General features: G+C 33.6%; 1 protein-coding gene and 1 non-coding gene across 50 annotated transcripts in view; one reads left to right on the forward strand and one right to left on the reverse strand.

Annotated features, from left to right (window-relative positions):
* Positions 1–18,110, reverse strand: part of RIMS1 (regulating synaptic membrane exocytosis 1) — a 389,815-nt gene that overhangs the window by 61,061 nt on the left and 310,644 nt on the right. For 37 of the 49 annotated variants that reach the window (XM_036413979.2, XM_045572599.1, XM_036413996.2 and 34 more), the window contains 2 exons: positions 9,548–9,660; positions 3,068–3,234 (listed from right to left, as the gene is read on the reverse strand). The exons of the other annotated variants lie outside the window; for them this stretch is intronic. In XM_036413979.2, the coding sequence (XP_036269872.1) occupies positions 3,068–3,234; positions 9,548–9,660 (280 nt within the window). The remainder of the gene's footprint in view (positions 1–3,067; positions 3,235–9,547; positions 9,661–18,110) is intronic. 49 annotated transcript variants of the gene reach the window in all.
* LOC118706241 lies at positions 7,581–7,711 on the forward strand. The gene has a single exon (XR_004983960.1). It is a non-coding gene; the product is annotated as a small nucleolar RNA SNORA51 (small nucleolar RNA).

Raw genomic sequence — 18,110 nt, forward strand, 5'->3', positions numbered from 1 at the left:
TCCTTGATGAGAATACAGTGCATTTGGTTGACTTTTAGGTTATTGAACATTGTCCTTGGTAAATTCTATAATGTATTCTAAATCTTCTTACTGATGTCCAGAGTAAAATTCACCCAAGGCAATGTACAATAAAACATTTCTTGTGTCACAGGATTATGTGAGCAAAGACATGCAGGGAGCCAGAAATTAAAAATACATTTTAACTTCTTAAATAGATTATAATCTCCTTGAGTATGTGGCTTAGATTTGTTGCTTTAATGTAGTCTTGACAAATAATGAAGTCCATACATATTATAGGAACTCAAAAGTTTCCTACTACTTACTATGATATATAAATATATTCTATCATAATTGATCAGACTTGTTCATCTTTTAACCATGAATAGATACAAAAGTAAACATAGAGAATTCAGACACTCAACTGAAATGACAAAAAGAAATCCTGAGAAGCAGTGACATACTGAGAACCGGCATTCCTCACAACGTTAGCTATGAGAACAGGGCCTGCAACCCTCATTGCACCTCAGTTGAGACAGCATTTTTTCAGTGATGTCACTTTGTTTTGTTCTGTTTTGTTTTCCTTTTCATCCCAAGCCCTCCTCTCAGATTTTTATCCACAGGATTGATGGTGGATGCAAAATCACCCTGTATGTATTTGTGTGTGTGTGTGTGGGTGGGCGTGTGTGTGTACACATGGGTATGCCCATGCAGACATTTTAAGGAGAAGAATGTATGTGAAAAGATGACTCAATTCTGACTTCAGGAGAAAGATCTACCTCTTTTCATATTTCATTCCTTCTTCTCTGTTCATCCTAAGTATTCTAGGAAATCAAATATGGACAACATATGGAAAATCACTGAAAAGTAACAAGGAAAATATCTTATTAAATTAAGTGGAAACTTGTTTAGCCATTAGCTTTATTTTCTTTATTTTTATTTTTTAAATATATTTTATTGATTTTGTATAGAGAGGAAGGGAGAGAGATAGAGAGCTAGAAACATCGATGAGAGAGAGTCATCGATCAGCTGCCTCTTGCACACCCCCTACTGGGGATATGCCCGCAACCGGAATTGAACCCGGGACCTTTTAGTCCCCAAGCCGACGCTCTATCCATTGAGCTAAACTGGTCTTGGCTAGCCATTAGCTTTATTGCCTAACTTACATAATCCACTTACATAAAAACAATTCTCAGCTCATATGTGTTCTACAGTACACAGGACAAAACGGGAAATTAAAACATTGAAATGCCCTCAGAAATGAATTTTTCAGTAAGAAACTATTTGTATGATTTTTTAGGTCTACTCCTCTCTCCACCAACTTCTCTAAATAAGAAAAGTTATATGGATCAAGGAAGCAAATACTCCTCTAACTTTTGCATCTTATCATATGGTATAATTGTAATTAGTGTTGATTTGTTAAATGCATTTTCCCAGAAAGTAACATTGGCTCCAATGTGATAACACTGTTTCTTCTGATCTCCCTTGTATAAAATCATAGTCAATGGTTGTTGAGCTGCCTAATGTTTTTCTCTTCTGTAATAATTTTTACCTCAAAAATCACATAAGCAAAAATTTTTCCCAAAGATAAACATTTGGGGAATCCTTTTCTCTTGAAATTTAAAGAAAATGACAACAGTGCCACAGATTATTCTTTCAATGGGTTAGTAATATGAATTCTATTAACTAGTAATACTTTATAGCATAAGACTCAAGGTATTTGGTTCTATTGTGAACAAAAAGAAAAATTACCTCAAGACATATTGTTTTATAATTATTTTAGTAAATTGTTTTCAGTGAATAAAAGTGTGAAAGTCCTGTTTAAGACCTGTTTATTGATATTCTAGCTAAACTGAATAGGTTTTGAAATATAATAACATAGCTATTTCAATAAAAAAAAAAGAATCTATTAGAATAATTTTCACCCTTGATCCTAAGCAACTCAATATGGCTACATTCTTTAGCTCTTCTATATATATAATTTTTTTTTAAGAGACCTTATCCTGTTAGGACCAGACACTTAAAACATCTGAGGTAAAGATCAACCATGTTCTATTAATATTTTTATCAGTTGAAATTGCTCATGTAGATGAGCAGAGTTCAATTTTGTTAATTAATAGTAGATAATTACTCTTACTTTTTTCAAAAAGATGAGCTCAGTGCAGGGAAATTCAGGAGGAAGGAATGTTTTAGGATCCATCTCATTGCACATAATGAAAATGTGTGATGATATCAGACTTTCAGAGTATTAGGAATGCAATTACTTTTGTTTTGAACATTTCTATTTCTTGTGCTTTTCATTAAACCCAAAATACTTTCAGTGAAACTTGTCTTTCTGTAAACTAGTTAAGAACAAATATAAAATATGGGTTGTCCATAATGAGTCTGCTTTACTAAATGAAGGTGACACTGGAATCCCGGGCTCTTTTCCCTTCCAGCAGGGTACTTGGCCTTGTAAGGACACAGAGCACTCTTGGTGATGTAAACAAAATGTAAATTTCTTACAGCTCATAATGTAGAGTGTGAATTTTGTTATCATATCCACTCAATCCCGCTCTGAAAGGAAACCAACCGCAAACTACAGTCCCTGGGGAAAATGCAGCTGGCATTCTGCTTTGTTTTATTTGTTTGTTTTTGTAAATAAATATTTTGGAACCTAGTGTTCACACTACAATATAATGACGTCGTTGAGCAGATGTGACAGACAGTGTCCTATTATACTACCTGTCTCTTTATGGAAAAACTTTCTGATGCTGGCCTAAAGGATCTCTGTGGACTTAATCAAACCAGAAGGAAATTCCTGCCAATGTGACTGAGCTATCTTTAAGAAGATGACTATATTTATCGCCTGTATCTTATAGTACAATAGATAGTACCAAACTTTCTACTGGTGATACAACTCAATAGTTTTAATAAATGTTCAACCCACTTCAGTCCATTACTTTAATGAAATGTCAGAGTTTCTGTTACTTGACCCAGACTGTATTTCAGTAAGAATATTCAGCAAGCTGGTTGCATTTTTATACCATGGGCAAAGACCCAGTTTATAGAAACAGTATTGCCAACTCACCTGATTCTACCCCTGGGGCGCTCAGACTGCTCTGACATAAAGCTTGTGCTGCTGAGGCGCGAGGCACTGCTGGTTCTGGAAATGGCGGACACGTCACTGACATCACTATCTGATGATTTGGCAGAGACGTTATCACAGCTTCTGTACTGATCTTTATGTATGCTATACTAAAGATTAAAAACAAGAAAGTGTGAGCTCCATCATCAATTCGTGAGAAACAGAGACATACATGGTGAGGATAATGACTATTTAGCCAACACCAAACAAATATGCACCTTTGTAAAAGTAGGTGTGGCATGTAAAGCAATCCAAAAATTAACATAATATATGACTTCCAATGGAAAACTCCTACATCCCTTGAGTGGTAAGGAATGTTCCAGGAGACTGAATTATAAATTAAACACAAAAACGAAATGCTTGGGTGGAAAACTCATTGAATTGTTTGTACATACTTTAAACCTCAAAATGGTATTGTGTTTTTCTAGTATATCAGTTTCTTTTTTCTTGCATTAGTTTTCTTAACTGCCTATTTTATTGACTTTCTTTTAAAAAGGTATTTCTTTATTAATTTCAGAGAGGAAGGGAGAGAAAGAGGTAGAAACATCAATGATGAAAATCATTGATCAGCTGCCTCCTGCATGCCCCCTACTGGGGATCGAGCCCACAACCCAGGTATGTGCCCTTGGCTGGAATCGAACCTGGGACCTTTCAGTCCACAGGCTGACGGTCTATCCACTGAGCCAAACCAGCTGGGGCTATTTTATTCACCTCCTACTCTATCCATGGTATAGACTGCTTCCATCTGTCTGTACTTCCTGATTCTTTCCAAAACTATTCAATGTACCAAAACATCTCCCTTTTCTATAACATTGTGCTCTTTCAAATTTCTTCAGAAAGTGTATCTCTTCAAAAATGACTGACATTACAATTTAGGGGCTGTGCCCAAGAGGAGTAAAGCAATGACAGCAAAAAGTGGACTTTGCTTTTAAACTTTCTATTACAGCTTACTTAGGCATTTTCTGATGTAAACTATCAACTCTTGCAAAAATTAAAAAAGGGATTCCTATTATGATTTCAACATGCACTCTAGTTTATATTTAAATGTATAAATTTGTCTTTGGTATTCATTACCTAAGATTTTAGAAGCATTAAGAAAAAGGTTAAAACATGTAAAGCTATGAAAACAGTTAATCTACTCCTCTATATCCGTCTCATTGTAACTGATCACACTGTGGATAATGTTGCATATTATTTTAATGTTTTAATTATAAATATTGCATGTTTATATGATTATATATAAGTTGACAATACCTAATATATAAGTTATTCTCTTATGTTAGGTATTGGAAGATCAGAAAAAAACATATAAAAGAACACACAGGTAAAATAAACACATGACTAAACATTGAGTATTTAAGTTTCTTATCAAGCTATTGAAATTTAGATTTATGTGTAAAGGTGTGAAATGTTTGTTAAGCCTGTAGAAAAAAATCATCCACCCTCTAATTCTCCATATTAGATAATTTTTAATGAATCTAAAATAATCAAAACATTAGATTTCTAAAAAATTATTTTAACAATTGTCTTGCTAAAGTATATAACATAAACTGATGCTAAAACCTGGTCTTGAATATACAAAAAGAGGTAAAATAGAATATTTTTTTAAAAATCCTAGAGACAGGAATCATGTTTACTTAACATGATTTACCATAAGAGAGTGGTTCAGGCTTAAGACATTTAAATGTTAGTTTTAATTTTTCATTTATCATGTGTAAGTAATGGACTTGAAAACAATTCCAAATTTATAGAATATCCATAAGTTATATTTCCGAAGAATTGTGTGATTTTTTGAAAGCTGTATGCATGAACCAAAAGAAAATTAATATGCTTATTATGTCCAGAACTGAGCTATTTATACAACTCCATGTATGTTCTGAAAGTGATATGATGTAAGATAATGCATGCAAAGTAATGTGTTAAGTTTTATCACTAAATCCTGTGATCATGATAGCGTGTTCCTGACAGACGTGATTCCTCTCAGTCAGAACTGGTTTTTATTTACAGAGCAGATGTGGTAAAACCTCAATATGCTCACATAGTAGAACCTGGATTTATTAATGTTACTGGAGTATAAATCAAACTCATATTATTTGTTTTTGAAACTATTTTGCTAAGTAGATATATTATGCAATTATTATAATGTTCCCAAATATATTGAAATAATAGCTTGCCTGTGACAGAGTACAAGAACTGGGCTCTAATACCTTAAACATCCACCCAGCAGCAACAGATTTCCTAGAATGGTGTTGACACCCCTAACAAATGCTCCCCTGACCTGCCAAATGTCAATAATAAGTAGTACAGATGATGGCATAAGGATATATGAGTGTACACGGCACCATCTATCCAGCTGAGGAATGCCTTCTTTTCTGTAAGCCATCTTTGCCTTAACTTTTTTGTATATAATGTTTGATATTCCAGCAACGAGATAAAAGTAAGGGACTGTAGAACATACTAAAATTTCCTATACTCGGGAAGAAAAGATCTATCATTCTGAAATGAGGTCACAGTTGTTCTTTTTGTTTGTTTTGTTTTTTACTTTTTTACTACTCTATTTATTTTCAAGTCTTATTAAAAGTTTAAATCATAGTTTTGCCTTTCTATTAAGCATAACTTATCAAATTTCCTATTTAAAAATTAAATATTTTAATGAAAATATATATTTAGAGAAACACAGCATCCTCAGGAAGAATGTATGCTGACCATACAGCAGGCAAATAAGTCCTTGATGTGGGAGAGGCTCTAATTATAGGGCTGCTATTTTTGTAAGTGAATAATAATAAATGTTCAGCAGCTACTTACAATGCTCATCACATTAATCTTAGTTGCTGTTCCTGGTTTACATAGGCACTATTTTTAAATTGTGAGTTCCTAAATACAAATTCAGCCCTCAAATATGAATTTCACTGTATCACTGAGGCATACAACTCTGCATAACCTCAATGAAAACAGCATGGTGGTCCACATTTCAGGGATACCAAAGTAGTGTGTGTGTGTGTGTGTGTGTGTGTGTGTGTGTTTTCCAAAAGCAAAGTTAGTGATAATTCCTTTTGCAGGATAGATGACAGGGTTAGTCAGCCTTTTAAAGGAAGGGCCAGGTTTGTAACATCGAAGGAATAGTTTTCTGGTAATGCTTGACCCTGAAAACATTTAGTTCTACTGGTTGCTTAGTTATAAATATTTTGAGAATGATGAAGTAATTTCTAATTTGACTGAGTTTCAACTAAGGTGTATTGCTTCATCCAAAATGTCAAATAGTTTAGGATGCTAAAAAAAGAATAAAGGGATACAGTTCAAAATTAAATGTTTATTAAATTTATAACAAAGCTAGCTCTTTTTAAAAATTTTATTGATTTCAGTGAGAAATAGATGGAAACATTTCAGAGAGAGAGATGGAAACATCGATAATGAGAGAATCATTAATCATTAATCAGTTGCCTCCTTCCCACCTCATACTGAGCATGGAGCCCGCAACTTGGGCATATGCCCTGGCTGGGAATTGAACTGTGACCTCCTGATTCATAGGTCGATGCTCAACCACTGAGCACACAGCTGGGCTTATCTATATAAATAAATAAACATATTTTTTTGTAGAGTATATTATAAAGAGGTTGGGGTAAATGGATATAAAATAAAAAATTACATGTGAGAGATTTGAGGTAACTGGAAACTAAAAATTATTTATTATAAGCATTAGGCTACAATATGAATATTAGAATTGTGAAGAGTATTTACCTTTTATGTGACATATAAAATAAAAGACTACTAATCATTTACAACTTTTTAAAAGATATCATATCTTTGATCTCACATTTATTAATGTAAGTTAAACTCATTTATGTAATAGTGTAGCATCAGTTTATGAAGTCAGTAAGAGCAACATTAATATATTAAAAAGTAATGTGTGGCCAAAACCAGTTTTGCTCAGTGGATAGAGCATGGTTCTGTGGACTGAAAGGTTCCAGGTTCGATTCCGGTCAAGGGCATGTACATTGGTTGCAGGCACATCCCCAGTAGGGAGTGTGCAGGAGGCAGCTGGTCGATGTTTCTCTCTCATTGATGTTTCTAGCTCTCTATGCCTCTCTCTTCCTCTCTGTAAAAAAATCAATAAAATATAATATATATTTAAAAAAATAAAATAAAAAGTAATGTGTGTTTTTAAGTATTCAAATGAGGAAGAAAAAGAATGACTGTGTAAAAGAGGAAGGAAAATTATTAAATTGTATGTAAATGAAAAGCTGGAGAAAAGCTTCTGAATCAAACTAGAGTGCAGTGCCCATTTCAGTGGTGCAAAAGCAAAAAAGGTGGTGGCTAAGTTCCAATCAGGAGCTCCCGGGCTCACCACTCTGCAGAAAGGCTGCACTAATTTTAGTATTGCCTCCTTTCTTCTGAACCTCAGTTTTCATAAATTTGTTTAAAAAAATTAAAGAGCTGTAAAACAAAATAATTTAGGGGCCTCCTGGTGCTTACCACAGGCTGTGCCATTACACTGACTACACAGAAATAGGAGGCCAACTAAACCTACCCCATATACACCTAGTTCAGGCCCTTTGCCTAGTCTGTATTGTGAATGGGGAGACATTGAGAAAAAAAGAAAATTATTCTGAAGTATTTTTAAGGCCATAGAAGTTAGAATTTCCCAAGCAAGATAAACCTACTTTTGATTTATTACAAGTATAAGTATTACATTTGACCATTGGGACTTATAGTACACTTAACTTTGTAGATTTTTTAAAATCAATTAATTAATATTATAGTCCTAATCCAGAATGACTCAGAAAGGCTTTTAATATTTTACCCTGATTCTCTATTCTTTTTTGCCTCCTATTCTGGCCCTATCTCCTCCAGCTGTTGTATTTGACCTCATCTTTGGACATAACGCTAAGAAATCGGTGAAATTTTTCCAAATAACTGCATCTGATGGAGGAGGAAGAAAGCCTAAATCACCCTGCCTCCTAATTCTTCCTGTATTTGTAGCAAAAGAAAACAAAAATGATAATGATATCCATATAGCAGACAGACTAGTAAGCTGAGTGAATGATGATAAACCACAGAGAAGATACGTGGAGCTGGAATCAGCAATGCTATGGAACAAATTAGGTATTTTTGTTCCTAATTTGTTTTGCTTTACTAATTTTTCTTTGTTGTTTAAAAGTCCTATCAAATCGGGCCACACTGAGTCATGATGACCATAAGCATTGTCTCAGTTGGAAATCTTTTTTCAGCTAACCTAAAATGTAAAATGATACTGCATCTGATATGCAGGACTCTATGGAAGTCTGGTGACCAATCATATTTGGTAAACACTTCTTTCTTTCTTTTTTATTATTAGTTTCTGAATACCTGGCTATATAATGAACAGCCTCCATTATTTAAAAATAAGTACCGGTAGGTATTTTTCACCCTTCCTCCCAATCTCTTTCTCCCTGGCAACCATCGGTTTATTCTCTACATCTATGACTTTGTTTCTGTTATGTTTGTTCATTTGTTTTCTTTTCACATATGAGTGAAACCATATGGTATTCTGCCTTCCATGTCCAACTTATTTCAGTAGCACAAAACCCTCTAGGTTCATCCATGTTGCTGCTAGTGACAAAATTTCATTCCTTTTTATGATTAAGCAATATTCAATCTTCTTTTTCATCTATCAATGGACACCTGGTGTGCTTCCATATTGGCTATTGTAAATAATGCTGTAATGATAATAAGGGTAATATACATATTTTGGGGGAATATAGTCAATAATATCCTGATAACTGTATGATGTCAGATGGTTACTAGACTTACTGTGGTGATCACATTGTTAGATATTTAAAAGTTGAATTACTTTGTTGCACACCTGAGAGTAATGTAATATTGTATGCTTACTATATCTTAAGAAATTTAAGTAGATTTTTCTAGGTTCACATTTCAAGCTAACAATAATTATTTGGTATAGTTTTATTTAACTTTCAATTTCTAAGAGGTCATTACTTCCAAAAGGGATTCTTGATATCAAATTATAACATGGGTTTTCCTGTAATGGTTCCTGCCATTTTTGTAGTATTCTAAAAATAAGATTTTCAAATGAATCAGATAATATTTTCGAATGAACACAGAAATAGGAGGCCAACTAAACCTACCCCATATACACCTAGTTCCCCCTTTTACTCTTTTCTTCCTCCACCCCCTACATAATTACCACACTGTTGTGTGACTTTAATATCAAGTGTTTACATTTTCCTTTTAGAAAAAAACACACACCCATTAAATCCAAGTAAATAAAGTTATATCTCATGGAAATATAGAAAAGGGGGTTATGATACAAGACTAGCATTGAAATCACTTCTCTCATATATCTCGGTGCTTGCTAGTCCTATCTGATATACACACTGTACATTTATGAAAAGGAGGCTATTGGTTGGGTACTACTAGTTTTACCTTGGAATATTGCTCGCGATCAAGTTCTTGACTAGAACCAGACCCTGTTGTCTGCTTAAATCGATGCACTTTCATTTTCATCTGTCTTGTTCGCTCCTCCACTACTAAGCTTGCTGCAAAAACACACAATGGAAGCCTATTAAAACATGTGAAGCGCCTTTTAGAAACTGAATGGCTTTTAAGATCTTAATGCTTTCGCTATGACTTCAGTTAAATGAAGCTTAGAAATAACACATTAGCAAAATTAAAATATGCAGAATATACAATGCTAGCAACTGTTAATCTAAAGATGAACATGACTCTGCTCACACAGAATGGGGAACAAAAATATTAGTAACAATATACCCTGTTTCTTCATCTGTTCTGAAATATTTTCAATTCCACTGATTATGTGAAACAAATCTAATTGTGAAAATATGTTCTAAACTTAATCAACTGGATGTTGTATGTACATATATAGGGAAAACAAGTATGCAAACTGAACACATCACACATATATGCACATGCTTACATGCATGCACACACCCATTTGACATCCTCAGTTAAGAGTCACCTAAAAACTTTTAATTATAATAATCTGTTTTTTATGAGGCTTTCTTATTAAATCATTAATTTATAGCAATAGCTTTTCGTGAATATTCGCCAGTCTTAAAGGTGAACTGAAAGTTTAGTTTTCTATTTCTTATGGCTATGTATGAAATATATAAACTTTGTAATATAAAAATTTTAGCTCTGCCGAAACCGGTTTGGCTCAGTGGATTGAGCATCGGCCTGCGGACTAAAAGGTCCCAGGTTGGATTCTGGTCAAGGGCATGTACCTTGGTTGCGGCACATCCCTAGTAGGGGATGTGCAAGAGGCAGCTGATAGATGATTCACTCTCATCAATGTTTCTGACTCTCTATCCCTCTCTCTTCCTCTCTGTGAAAAATCAATAAAATATATTTTTTTAAAAATTTAGCTCTGCATTTTATAACATGTAAAGACATATATTTCATTTAAGCCTTTATTAATCTCTTAAGTACCAGGTGTGACTGTTTAGATGGGAAAAATCATAGCCTTCAATAAAATATGTAAAGTTATAATTAATTATAAGAGGCTAAATTTCAAGACCCTGACTTTAATTTTTAAATTTTACACATAAAGAAGTAAGAGCTAAAGGTACAGGGATGTGAGGTGTAAGCTACTAAAACATACCTGTGTTGTATGAGATCTATGTTTACTTTTTACAGCTTATCTTATGCCAATTTCCCAGACTATTCAATATTTTCATGTGTTAACATTTATTTCTAAGTTCTGTATACACATATATACACACACAAAAAATTGTGATTTATTAAGCCTTCTGCCAAGAGACCTTAATGACTTAAAGGATAATGGAAAAGATGATACATTTGATTGACTTAGCCGTTGATTGCATCTCTTGCAAGTTTATACAGATACCTGCTGTCAAATTTTCCATTTCAATGATTAAACATGGTGTGGGAACCACGCCAGAGGCACCTGATAGTCAAGGCTAATTAAAGCACAGAGGCCTTGTTGTCAATACAATGGATTGTCCAAGGCCACAGCATCTCATGGCATCCTGTGCCTTTCTATAACCTAAGTGATTGATGTCACTATTTGCAACTAGCCTTCTTTGTCTAAGGAGTAATACACAGCTTACTGGCTAACTAGCAGGGAGAGTGTGTGAAGAAGATGAAGCTGGAGAAAGGGAGCTGAGAGCTGGTAGTGCTATACCTGAGCTCAGAGATAGCTACTATGTTAACCAGCCTGTGTGCTGGGCCAGTGAAGCTCAGAGGTGGTTACTATGTGAGGCTATAGAGATCAGCTAGTGTGCTAGGCTGGGCAGACAGGAGAAGCTGCTGAGCCAGAGAGCTTAGGTACCGCTACGATGTGAGGCAGTGTGGCTGCTCAGGTAATAGCTGTGGGCACAGAGATTAATGCTGCTTTGTAGGAAAGCTGTATTTACCAGCCAGTGTATGGCTGCCTATATAGAATTGCTGTGAAAGACTGTGTTGTCTGATGGCTATGTGGCCACTGGCTTCTGCAATACAGACTCATTCTTATATACCCACAACTTCTCGGGCTTCTCAGCCTGCCCCGCTGCCGTAAACAGAATCACCCTTATAGCAGCAGTGCTTGTGCAGTGATCCCGCTGTCTCTGACACAAGGCCCACCATCTTTGATAAGAGAAACTGATTCCCATCTTAAAAAAATCAAGTAAACATGTAGTTTTTATTGTGTGTTCAAATATAGACTAATAGTCTAAGATAAATATGCAGTTTGAAATCTGTGGTAAAATGTTTAAATCATACTTTCAGCACTAGTTATGTTTAGTTTTGATTAAATTCAGTAAATTAGATTTAAAAAAAAATTGATCCCTAACATCACATTATATGATTAAAGCAATGATACATGCTTACTTTGAAAATGTTGACTTGAGAGGCAGAAAATGATAACTACTAGTGATTAAAGGATGGTTCAAGGAGATCTTGAGAAAAGCAGTTCACAAATGTATTAATTACTTGGTAACATATAAGTAGACAATGAATATTATAAAGCAAAATGTTAACAGAGTAATAAGGAACTGAAACAAGTTATCGAAAAACCTGTTCTATTTATAGAAAGTCATATGCAACGCATGAAAATATATAAATATCTGTTCTCTGCCTTCTGCTTACGGTGTGGGTACCTCAGTCTTTGAGCTTTGAAGAGTCAAATGCACTGTAATTATCAGTTGTACTTTAAAATTAAAGCTTAAAACATTTCAAAGTAATCTCTACTTGAGATAAAAACAGATGAAAATATTAGCTTAATTTTCTCACCAAATGATATTAGTTTTAAGAATGATCTGACATTGATTAGCCCATAGGTTTGTAACTTTAATTTTAAGTATAATGTAATTCTTAGGGAGGATGGTAACTGGACACTGAAAAATTTATTTCCCAAGAGCTACTGTCTTGAAGCAGTTCTGGTAAATTAACCTTGCTGAGACAATATCCCATCTCTCTAAAGAGGATTACGTAGCTTATGACATGGCTACATTTAAATCTTTATTTTGCAAAACTTATGTAATAATTTCAACAAAAATTAAAAAAATAGAAAAACAATAAAATCAATAAACATATCCTCAGGTGAGGTTAGATAGATAAAATAAAAATAAAAAACAACCCTAAATAATAGGAGTGGTAGCCTAACTAAATCTTAAAATGGTTTTAAATCACTTCACTTTTATTTTTCAAAAATGATATATACAGAGGTGGGCAAAAGTAGATTTACAGTTGTAATACCAAATACATAAACAATATTTAATAAACTAGTGCCCCAGTGCACAAATTCATTCACATTGAAAGGAAGGTGGCCTGTGGGGTGAGACTGGGCAAGACAGGCTGGGCATGCCCTGGAGCCAACCTCCCATGGTCCCTCTCCAGCTGCTGCACCTGAAGCAACGCCATGGCTCCAAGGTTGCCTGTGTAATGAGCAGGGTTCCTCCATCAGGTGGGGTCTCTCTGTCTGGCCTATGGGGATCAGGCCAAAAAAGGCTCTCTGACATCCCCCAAGGGGTCCTGAATTGTGAGAGGGTGTTTCTCCAGTGACGCACCCGGAATTGGGCTGCCTCCAATCTGGGTCTGGATGTGTCATCTGAAAACCGCCGCTGCCAAGTCACTGCAGCTCAGCTGTTCCTGCGTTGAGCATCTGCCCCCTGGGTGTCAGTGTGGGTCATACCTATCGGCCGGCCTGACAGTCAGATGGTCACTTGCCATATATGTGTGTGTGTGTGTATGTGTATATATATATATATATATATATATATATATATATATATATGTATGTATATATTATAAGAATACACTCTGTGTTTCATGTACTCACAACTTTGCCCACCCTTGTATGTAGAGAAACTTTATTCCTAAAGAACAAAAGTTGATATCTTTTAATCTGACAAAGAAAGAAAATCTCCAAGTTAATATTGACACAAAATCATGAGTAAACCTCCTTTGACTCTGCAGCAAAACATACCGTATTTTTCGGACCATAAGACACTCCGGACCATAAGACGCACCAGTTTTTAGAGAAGGGAAATGAAGAAAAAAAGATTCTGAAACAAATAGTGTCCTAAAATATTTTATGTGCATTAAAACCCAACATCACAGTCATAAACACATGTAATCAACCCTGTAAAGTAAACAGCAGCATTTAGAACCATTTTAGAGCCGGGCAAGCACACAGAGACCACACAGAGCCGGGCAAGTAAAAAAACTTTTTTTTTAAAGTATATGTGTAGGCTATATTTGGACCATAAGACACAGGGACTTTCCCCCCCACTTCTGGGGGGGAAAAAGTGCATCTTATGGTCCGAAAAATACGATAGTTATTATGCTATCCTCATTACTTATTTTGTAGTTTCTTTAAACTGAATATTGTGGAATAAAATTACCCTTTTTTCTAGATAATTGGTATGTCAATATAAGTAGTAAGACAAATGTATAAACAGAATATTTATCACAAATTTGGACCTGATTTCACGATTTATACAGAAAATATTAACATTTCATGATGATTAAAAGTGAACTGAATTCTTCAAATATGATAACCTGCCAAGTATCTCACTATAAGTAAGATTAACCACGGCCCTGAATGCTCAAGTATCTTACTGCAAAAAAGAATGATTACTGATTATCATTCTAAAATTTTATATTATTTTAACAATTTAATATCAGTAGAAAAATTGAAATATAGAATAAGATATTTTCCAATTCTCCCACAAATCCTTACATTATATTCACATTTTAGGGATATTCTGAATGTTGGCCACATTTTAAACTAACAAAATCACTAAAATACTCATTGCTATTTCTTAACAAAAAAGATACAAAAATTAAGGAATTTTAAAAAAAGTTTCAAAACTAATATTAGTTAAAAATTCTTATTTTCTACTATAGATATAATTATTATGTAATTTCACTTACCTATTTATTTATTTATTTATTTATTTAATCTTTATTGTTGAAAGTATTACATAGGTCCTCCTTTTCCCCCACATTAATCTCTTCCAACTCAGACCCTGTACCTTACCCCCCAGACCCCTACCATCCCATTTTCTGTGCCTATGGATTATGCATATATGCATACAAGCTCATTGGTTGATCTCTTCCCACCCACCTTCCCCTGGCTTCCCTTTGAGGTTCGACAGTCTGTTCATGCTTCTATGTCTCTATTTACCCTTTTAATGAAAATATAGCTTACATGCATAATATAGTCAAAAGATAATGATGTATTCTGTGCTAAGAACTATTTCAGCTGTAATCACAACAGAAGCATAAACAATTTATCTCAAGCTATGAGGTATAATTATTTATTTTAAGAGTACTGTAAGTTGGAATTTTTCGCTATACCTTCTACATGCTGAATGATGTGTCTAATATTGAATAAATTGTGCTTTTTGAAAGCAGATATTAATTTACCTACACAATATTTGTTGGACATAACTCATTTTCTTTAAATCACTTTTATTCTATATAAATTTTTATTTGAAACTCTGGCATTTATATCAGATAAATCTACATATGCCAAGAATAAACTCACACTTACAATTAAGAAAGTATAAATTGGAACTTATTTTTAGGAGTTATATTAAAACCATACTTATGAAGTTATTTTGTTTCTTCATAATTCAACAAGAACAACTTTTGATTAACATATGCAGATGAGAAAAGTTAATAAAATTTTAGAAGTCTGTAATCTATTATAAATTTCTAATAAAAAGTTTTAGATATTGTTACAAATAAAAATAGATTAAAATAATTCTTTCATGTCATATGCTTTGCAATAAATTCCCCATCTATTATTATGGTTGATCTTTGATGAATCTATGAACAAGCAGAGATCATTTACAAGTGTTGTTTATGCCTATAAGAATTTTTTGTATCTATTTCATTCATAAGATTATTAAAGAATCCTGTGACTTAAAGAAAGAAGAAAAAAAAAAAGCTTAAGGATCATTAGTAAATCTTCTCTAACCCATCGTAGAAAATTTTCTATAGAATTACCTCCTCCAAAGAGAATGTTATTTTCTGGGAAACTCTTTTGACTTAGCAGTCATTTGTAATTTGCTTTAAAATGTAATTATTATTATAGATATAGGTACTGTCCAATTATTATAACTTAAAATTTAAACATTCACATATTTAAATATCATTCATAAATTTACAATTATATAAAATTAGGTTTTTTGATCTTCAAATTTCTTAAATATTTCACAATTCTCTATGTACTTAGAAATTAACATGAATTTGAAATTTCAAATGTTTGTGTCTGTAGGCAAAAGAATTATCCATATGATATATATTGTTAAACTTTCCAATACTTTCAAGTATTTTAGGTGAAATATGTATGTAAAATAAAAGTGTATAAATATTAAATATATTAAGGTAAAATATTTGAGTATTTTATTTTATAACAAGGTTAGCTAGTACATGTGTCAAAAGTGATACATGATAACATCTGGACAGAATAATTAAGGTTGTCCAGTTAACTACAATGTGCTATCATACTGTAGGAATAGAAAAATTAATGCCTCTGCTTTTTTGCTGCATAGCAACACAACAAGAGCTCGGTGGTAGTGGAGCCCCGTCTTTGTTCCAATGAATGACTCAGAAAGAGCAATGATAGATAACCACATATCTGGAAATTGTAAGGTAGAACGAATTAAATGAATGAAACACCTACAATGCCTTAGTTATTTACAGCATTGAAAAAAATCCCTCTCCAAAGCATTTTATTAAAAATAAATCATTGAATAGTTGAAAATTCAAAAGGTAATACTAGTCTGTACTCACTGTTTTCTAGATTTTAGAGGAATATACATTGTTAAGTTGGATATTCTTCATACACTTGAAAGCAATGGGGCAAAATGGTAACAACCCAAGACTGGGAATAACTAAGCAGAGATTCAGCATAGACTCATCATCATTCATCAATGCTGCCTTGGTCAATTGTTGATATATCTCTCCATTATGGAGTTTTTATTTATAAGCTGAAGAGATTTCTTAGAGCACATGTGTCAAACACAAGGCCCGCGGGCCAAATCCGTCCCGCCAGGCCTTGCAATGTGGCCCACACCGCGCTGTCATCACTGCACTCCGCTGCGTTTCCATCACAATGACAGTTTATGACTGTTCAGTAAACCATTCAGCCCGCGATTTATGCTGGATTTTAGATTTTGGCGCCTTCTCTGATTGAGTTCGACACCCCTATCTTAGAGTAACCTCCTGCTGTTTTAATCTATGATTCTAATATTAGTTCAGAGTGTACTGGTATTGGTAAAGTGATTTTTTAAATTTTTTTTCACATTTTCAAAAAATAGAAAACTACAATGCTCTCTTTACTCTGTTCCTAATATCCAGCATTTTTAAATTTGCCGAATACCAAGACTATATATATTAAGAGAAAAAAAAATTTGGATTTTATATTATTATGTTCTATTGTTTATTTTTCAATTAAAATATAACATATTCTTTGCATGTGTATTTTTATTTTTAGAGTCACAGAAGGAAAATAAGCAACTTTGATATAATAGGTATATGCCTACTACACATATACAATATATGTACATAAAGATTGAATATTTAAAATATTTTAACTACATGTAATGCTTTAGTTCTGGGTCATTTTCCTAGAATAAGATGCATTTTAATTTGCAAGGATAGGAATATGTCAAATTGTTTCCCTTGTGCCAATGTATGATTCTTTGGATATAAAAGACTTTACTATAATAATATGAACAATAAAACAAAGATAACATTTACCTCGCATGAGAAACATAAAACGCAACAATAACACACATCAATTAAAAATACCACGTTGTCTTATGCGCTTCTAAAGAAAATAACCTGTGTTTTGGTAGATGATTGAATTGGAATGCTGTCATAGATGAAATAGGTAAACTGTACACGTAATTTCTCAAACGTCACTGTAGCCCAAACCACAAGACTATTTCTTGTTTTAGCAGCTAATTTTCACTGGACTGTCAAAAATAAAACTCAGGATTTCCCACCACAGACATCACTTTCATTTTCAAAACTGCCAAGACCCAGGGTAACACTGAAAATATTACTCAGATATTTGACAGATAAGAAAACCAGGCTCTTGATGAAAAGATCTGTCAATTTACCTGGTCCTTTTGTGTTACACAGGGGTAAATAGTTCTTTAAAATGCATTTTGGTTTTTAAAATAGCACTGACTCCTCCAGAGGTGCAGCTAACATGATCTTCCAGAAAAGCAGCCCATGCAATGAAAATTCTCTGGGAAATAACAAAATCACTCCCTGAGCATCTTGTTGTTTATCCTAGAGATCTCTATCTACTTATCCATAATTATTCATTATTCCAATTACACTGGTGTTAACAAAATCTTGAAAGGTTTGATGTGGCACAAATGCTAAATTGAACATCAATGTTTGATGGTCTCTCCCATATTGTTTTTCAGTTAAAATGTTCATATATTTTAAAGTCTATAAAATACATTACAATAGTCAGAAGGCATATCCTATATAATAAAAG

Source organism: Pipistrellus kuhlii, unplaced genomic scaffold (assembly GCF_014108245.1).
Source record: "Pipistrellus kuhlii isolate mPipKuh1 unplaced genomic scaffold, mPipKuh1.p scaffold_m20_p_5, whole genome shotgun sequence".
Lineage (NCBI taxonomy): Eukaryota > Metazoa > Chordata > Mammalia > Chiroptera > Vespertilionidae > Pipistrellus > Pipistrellus kuhlii.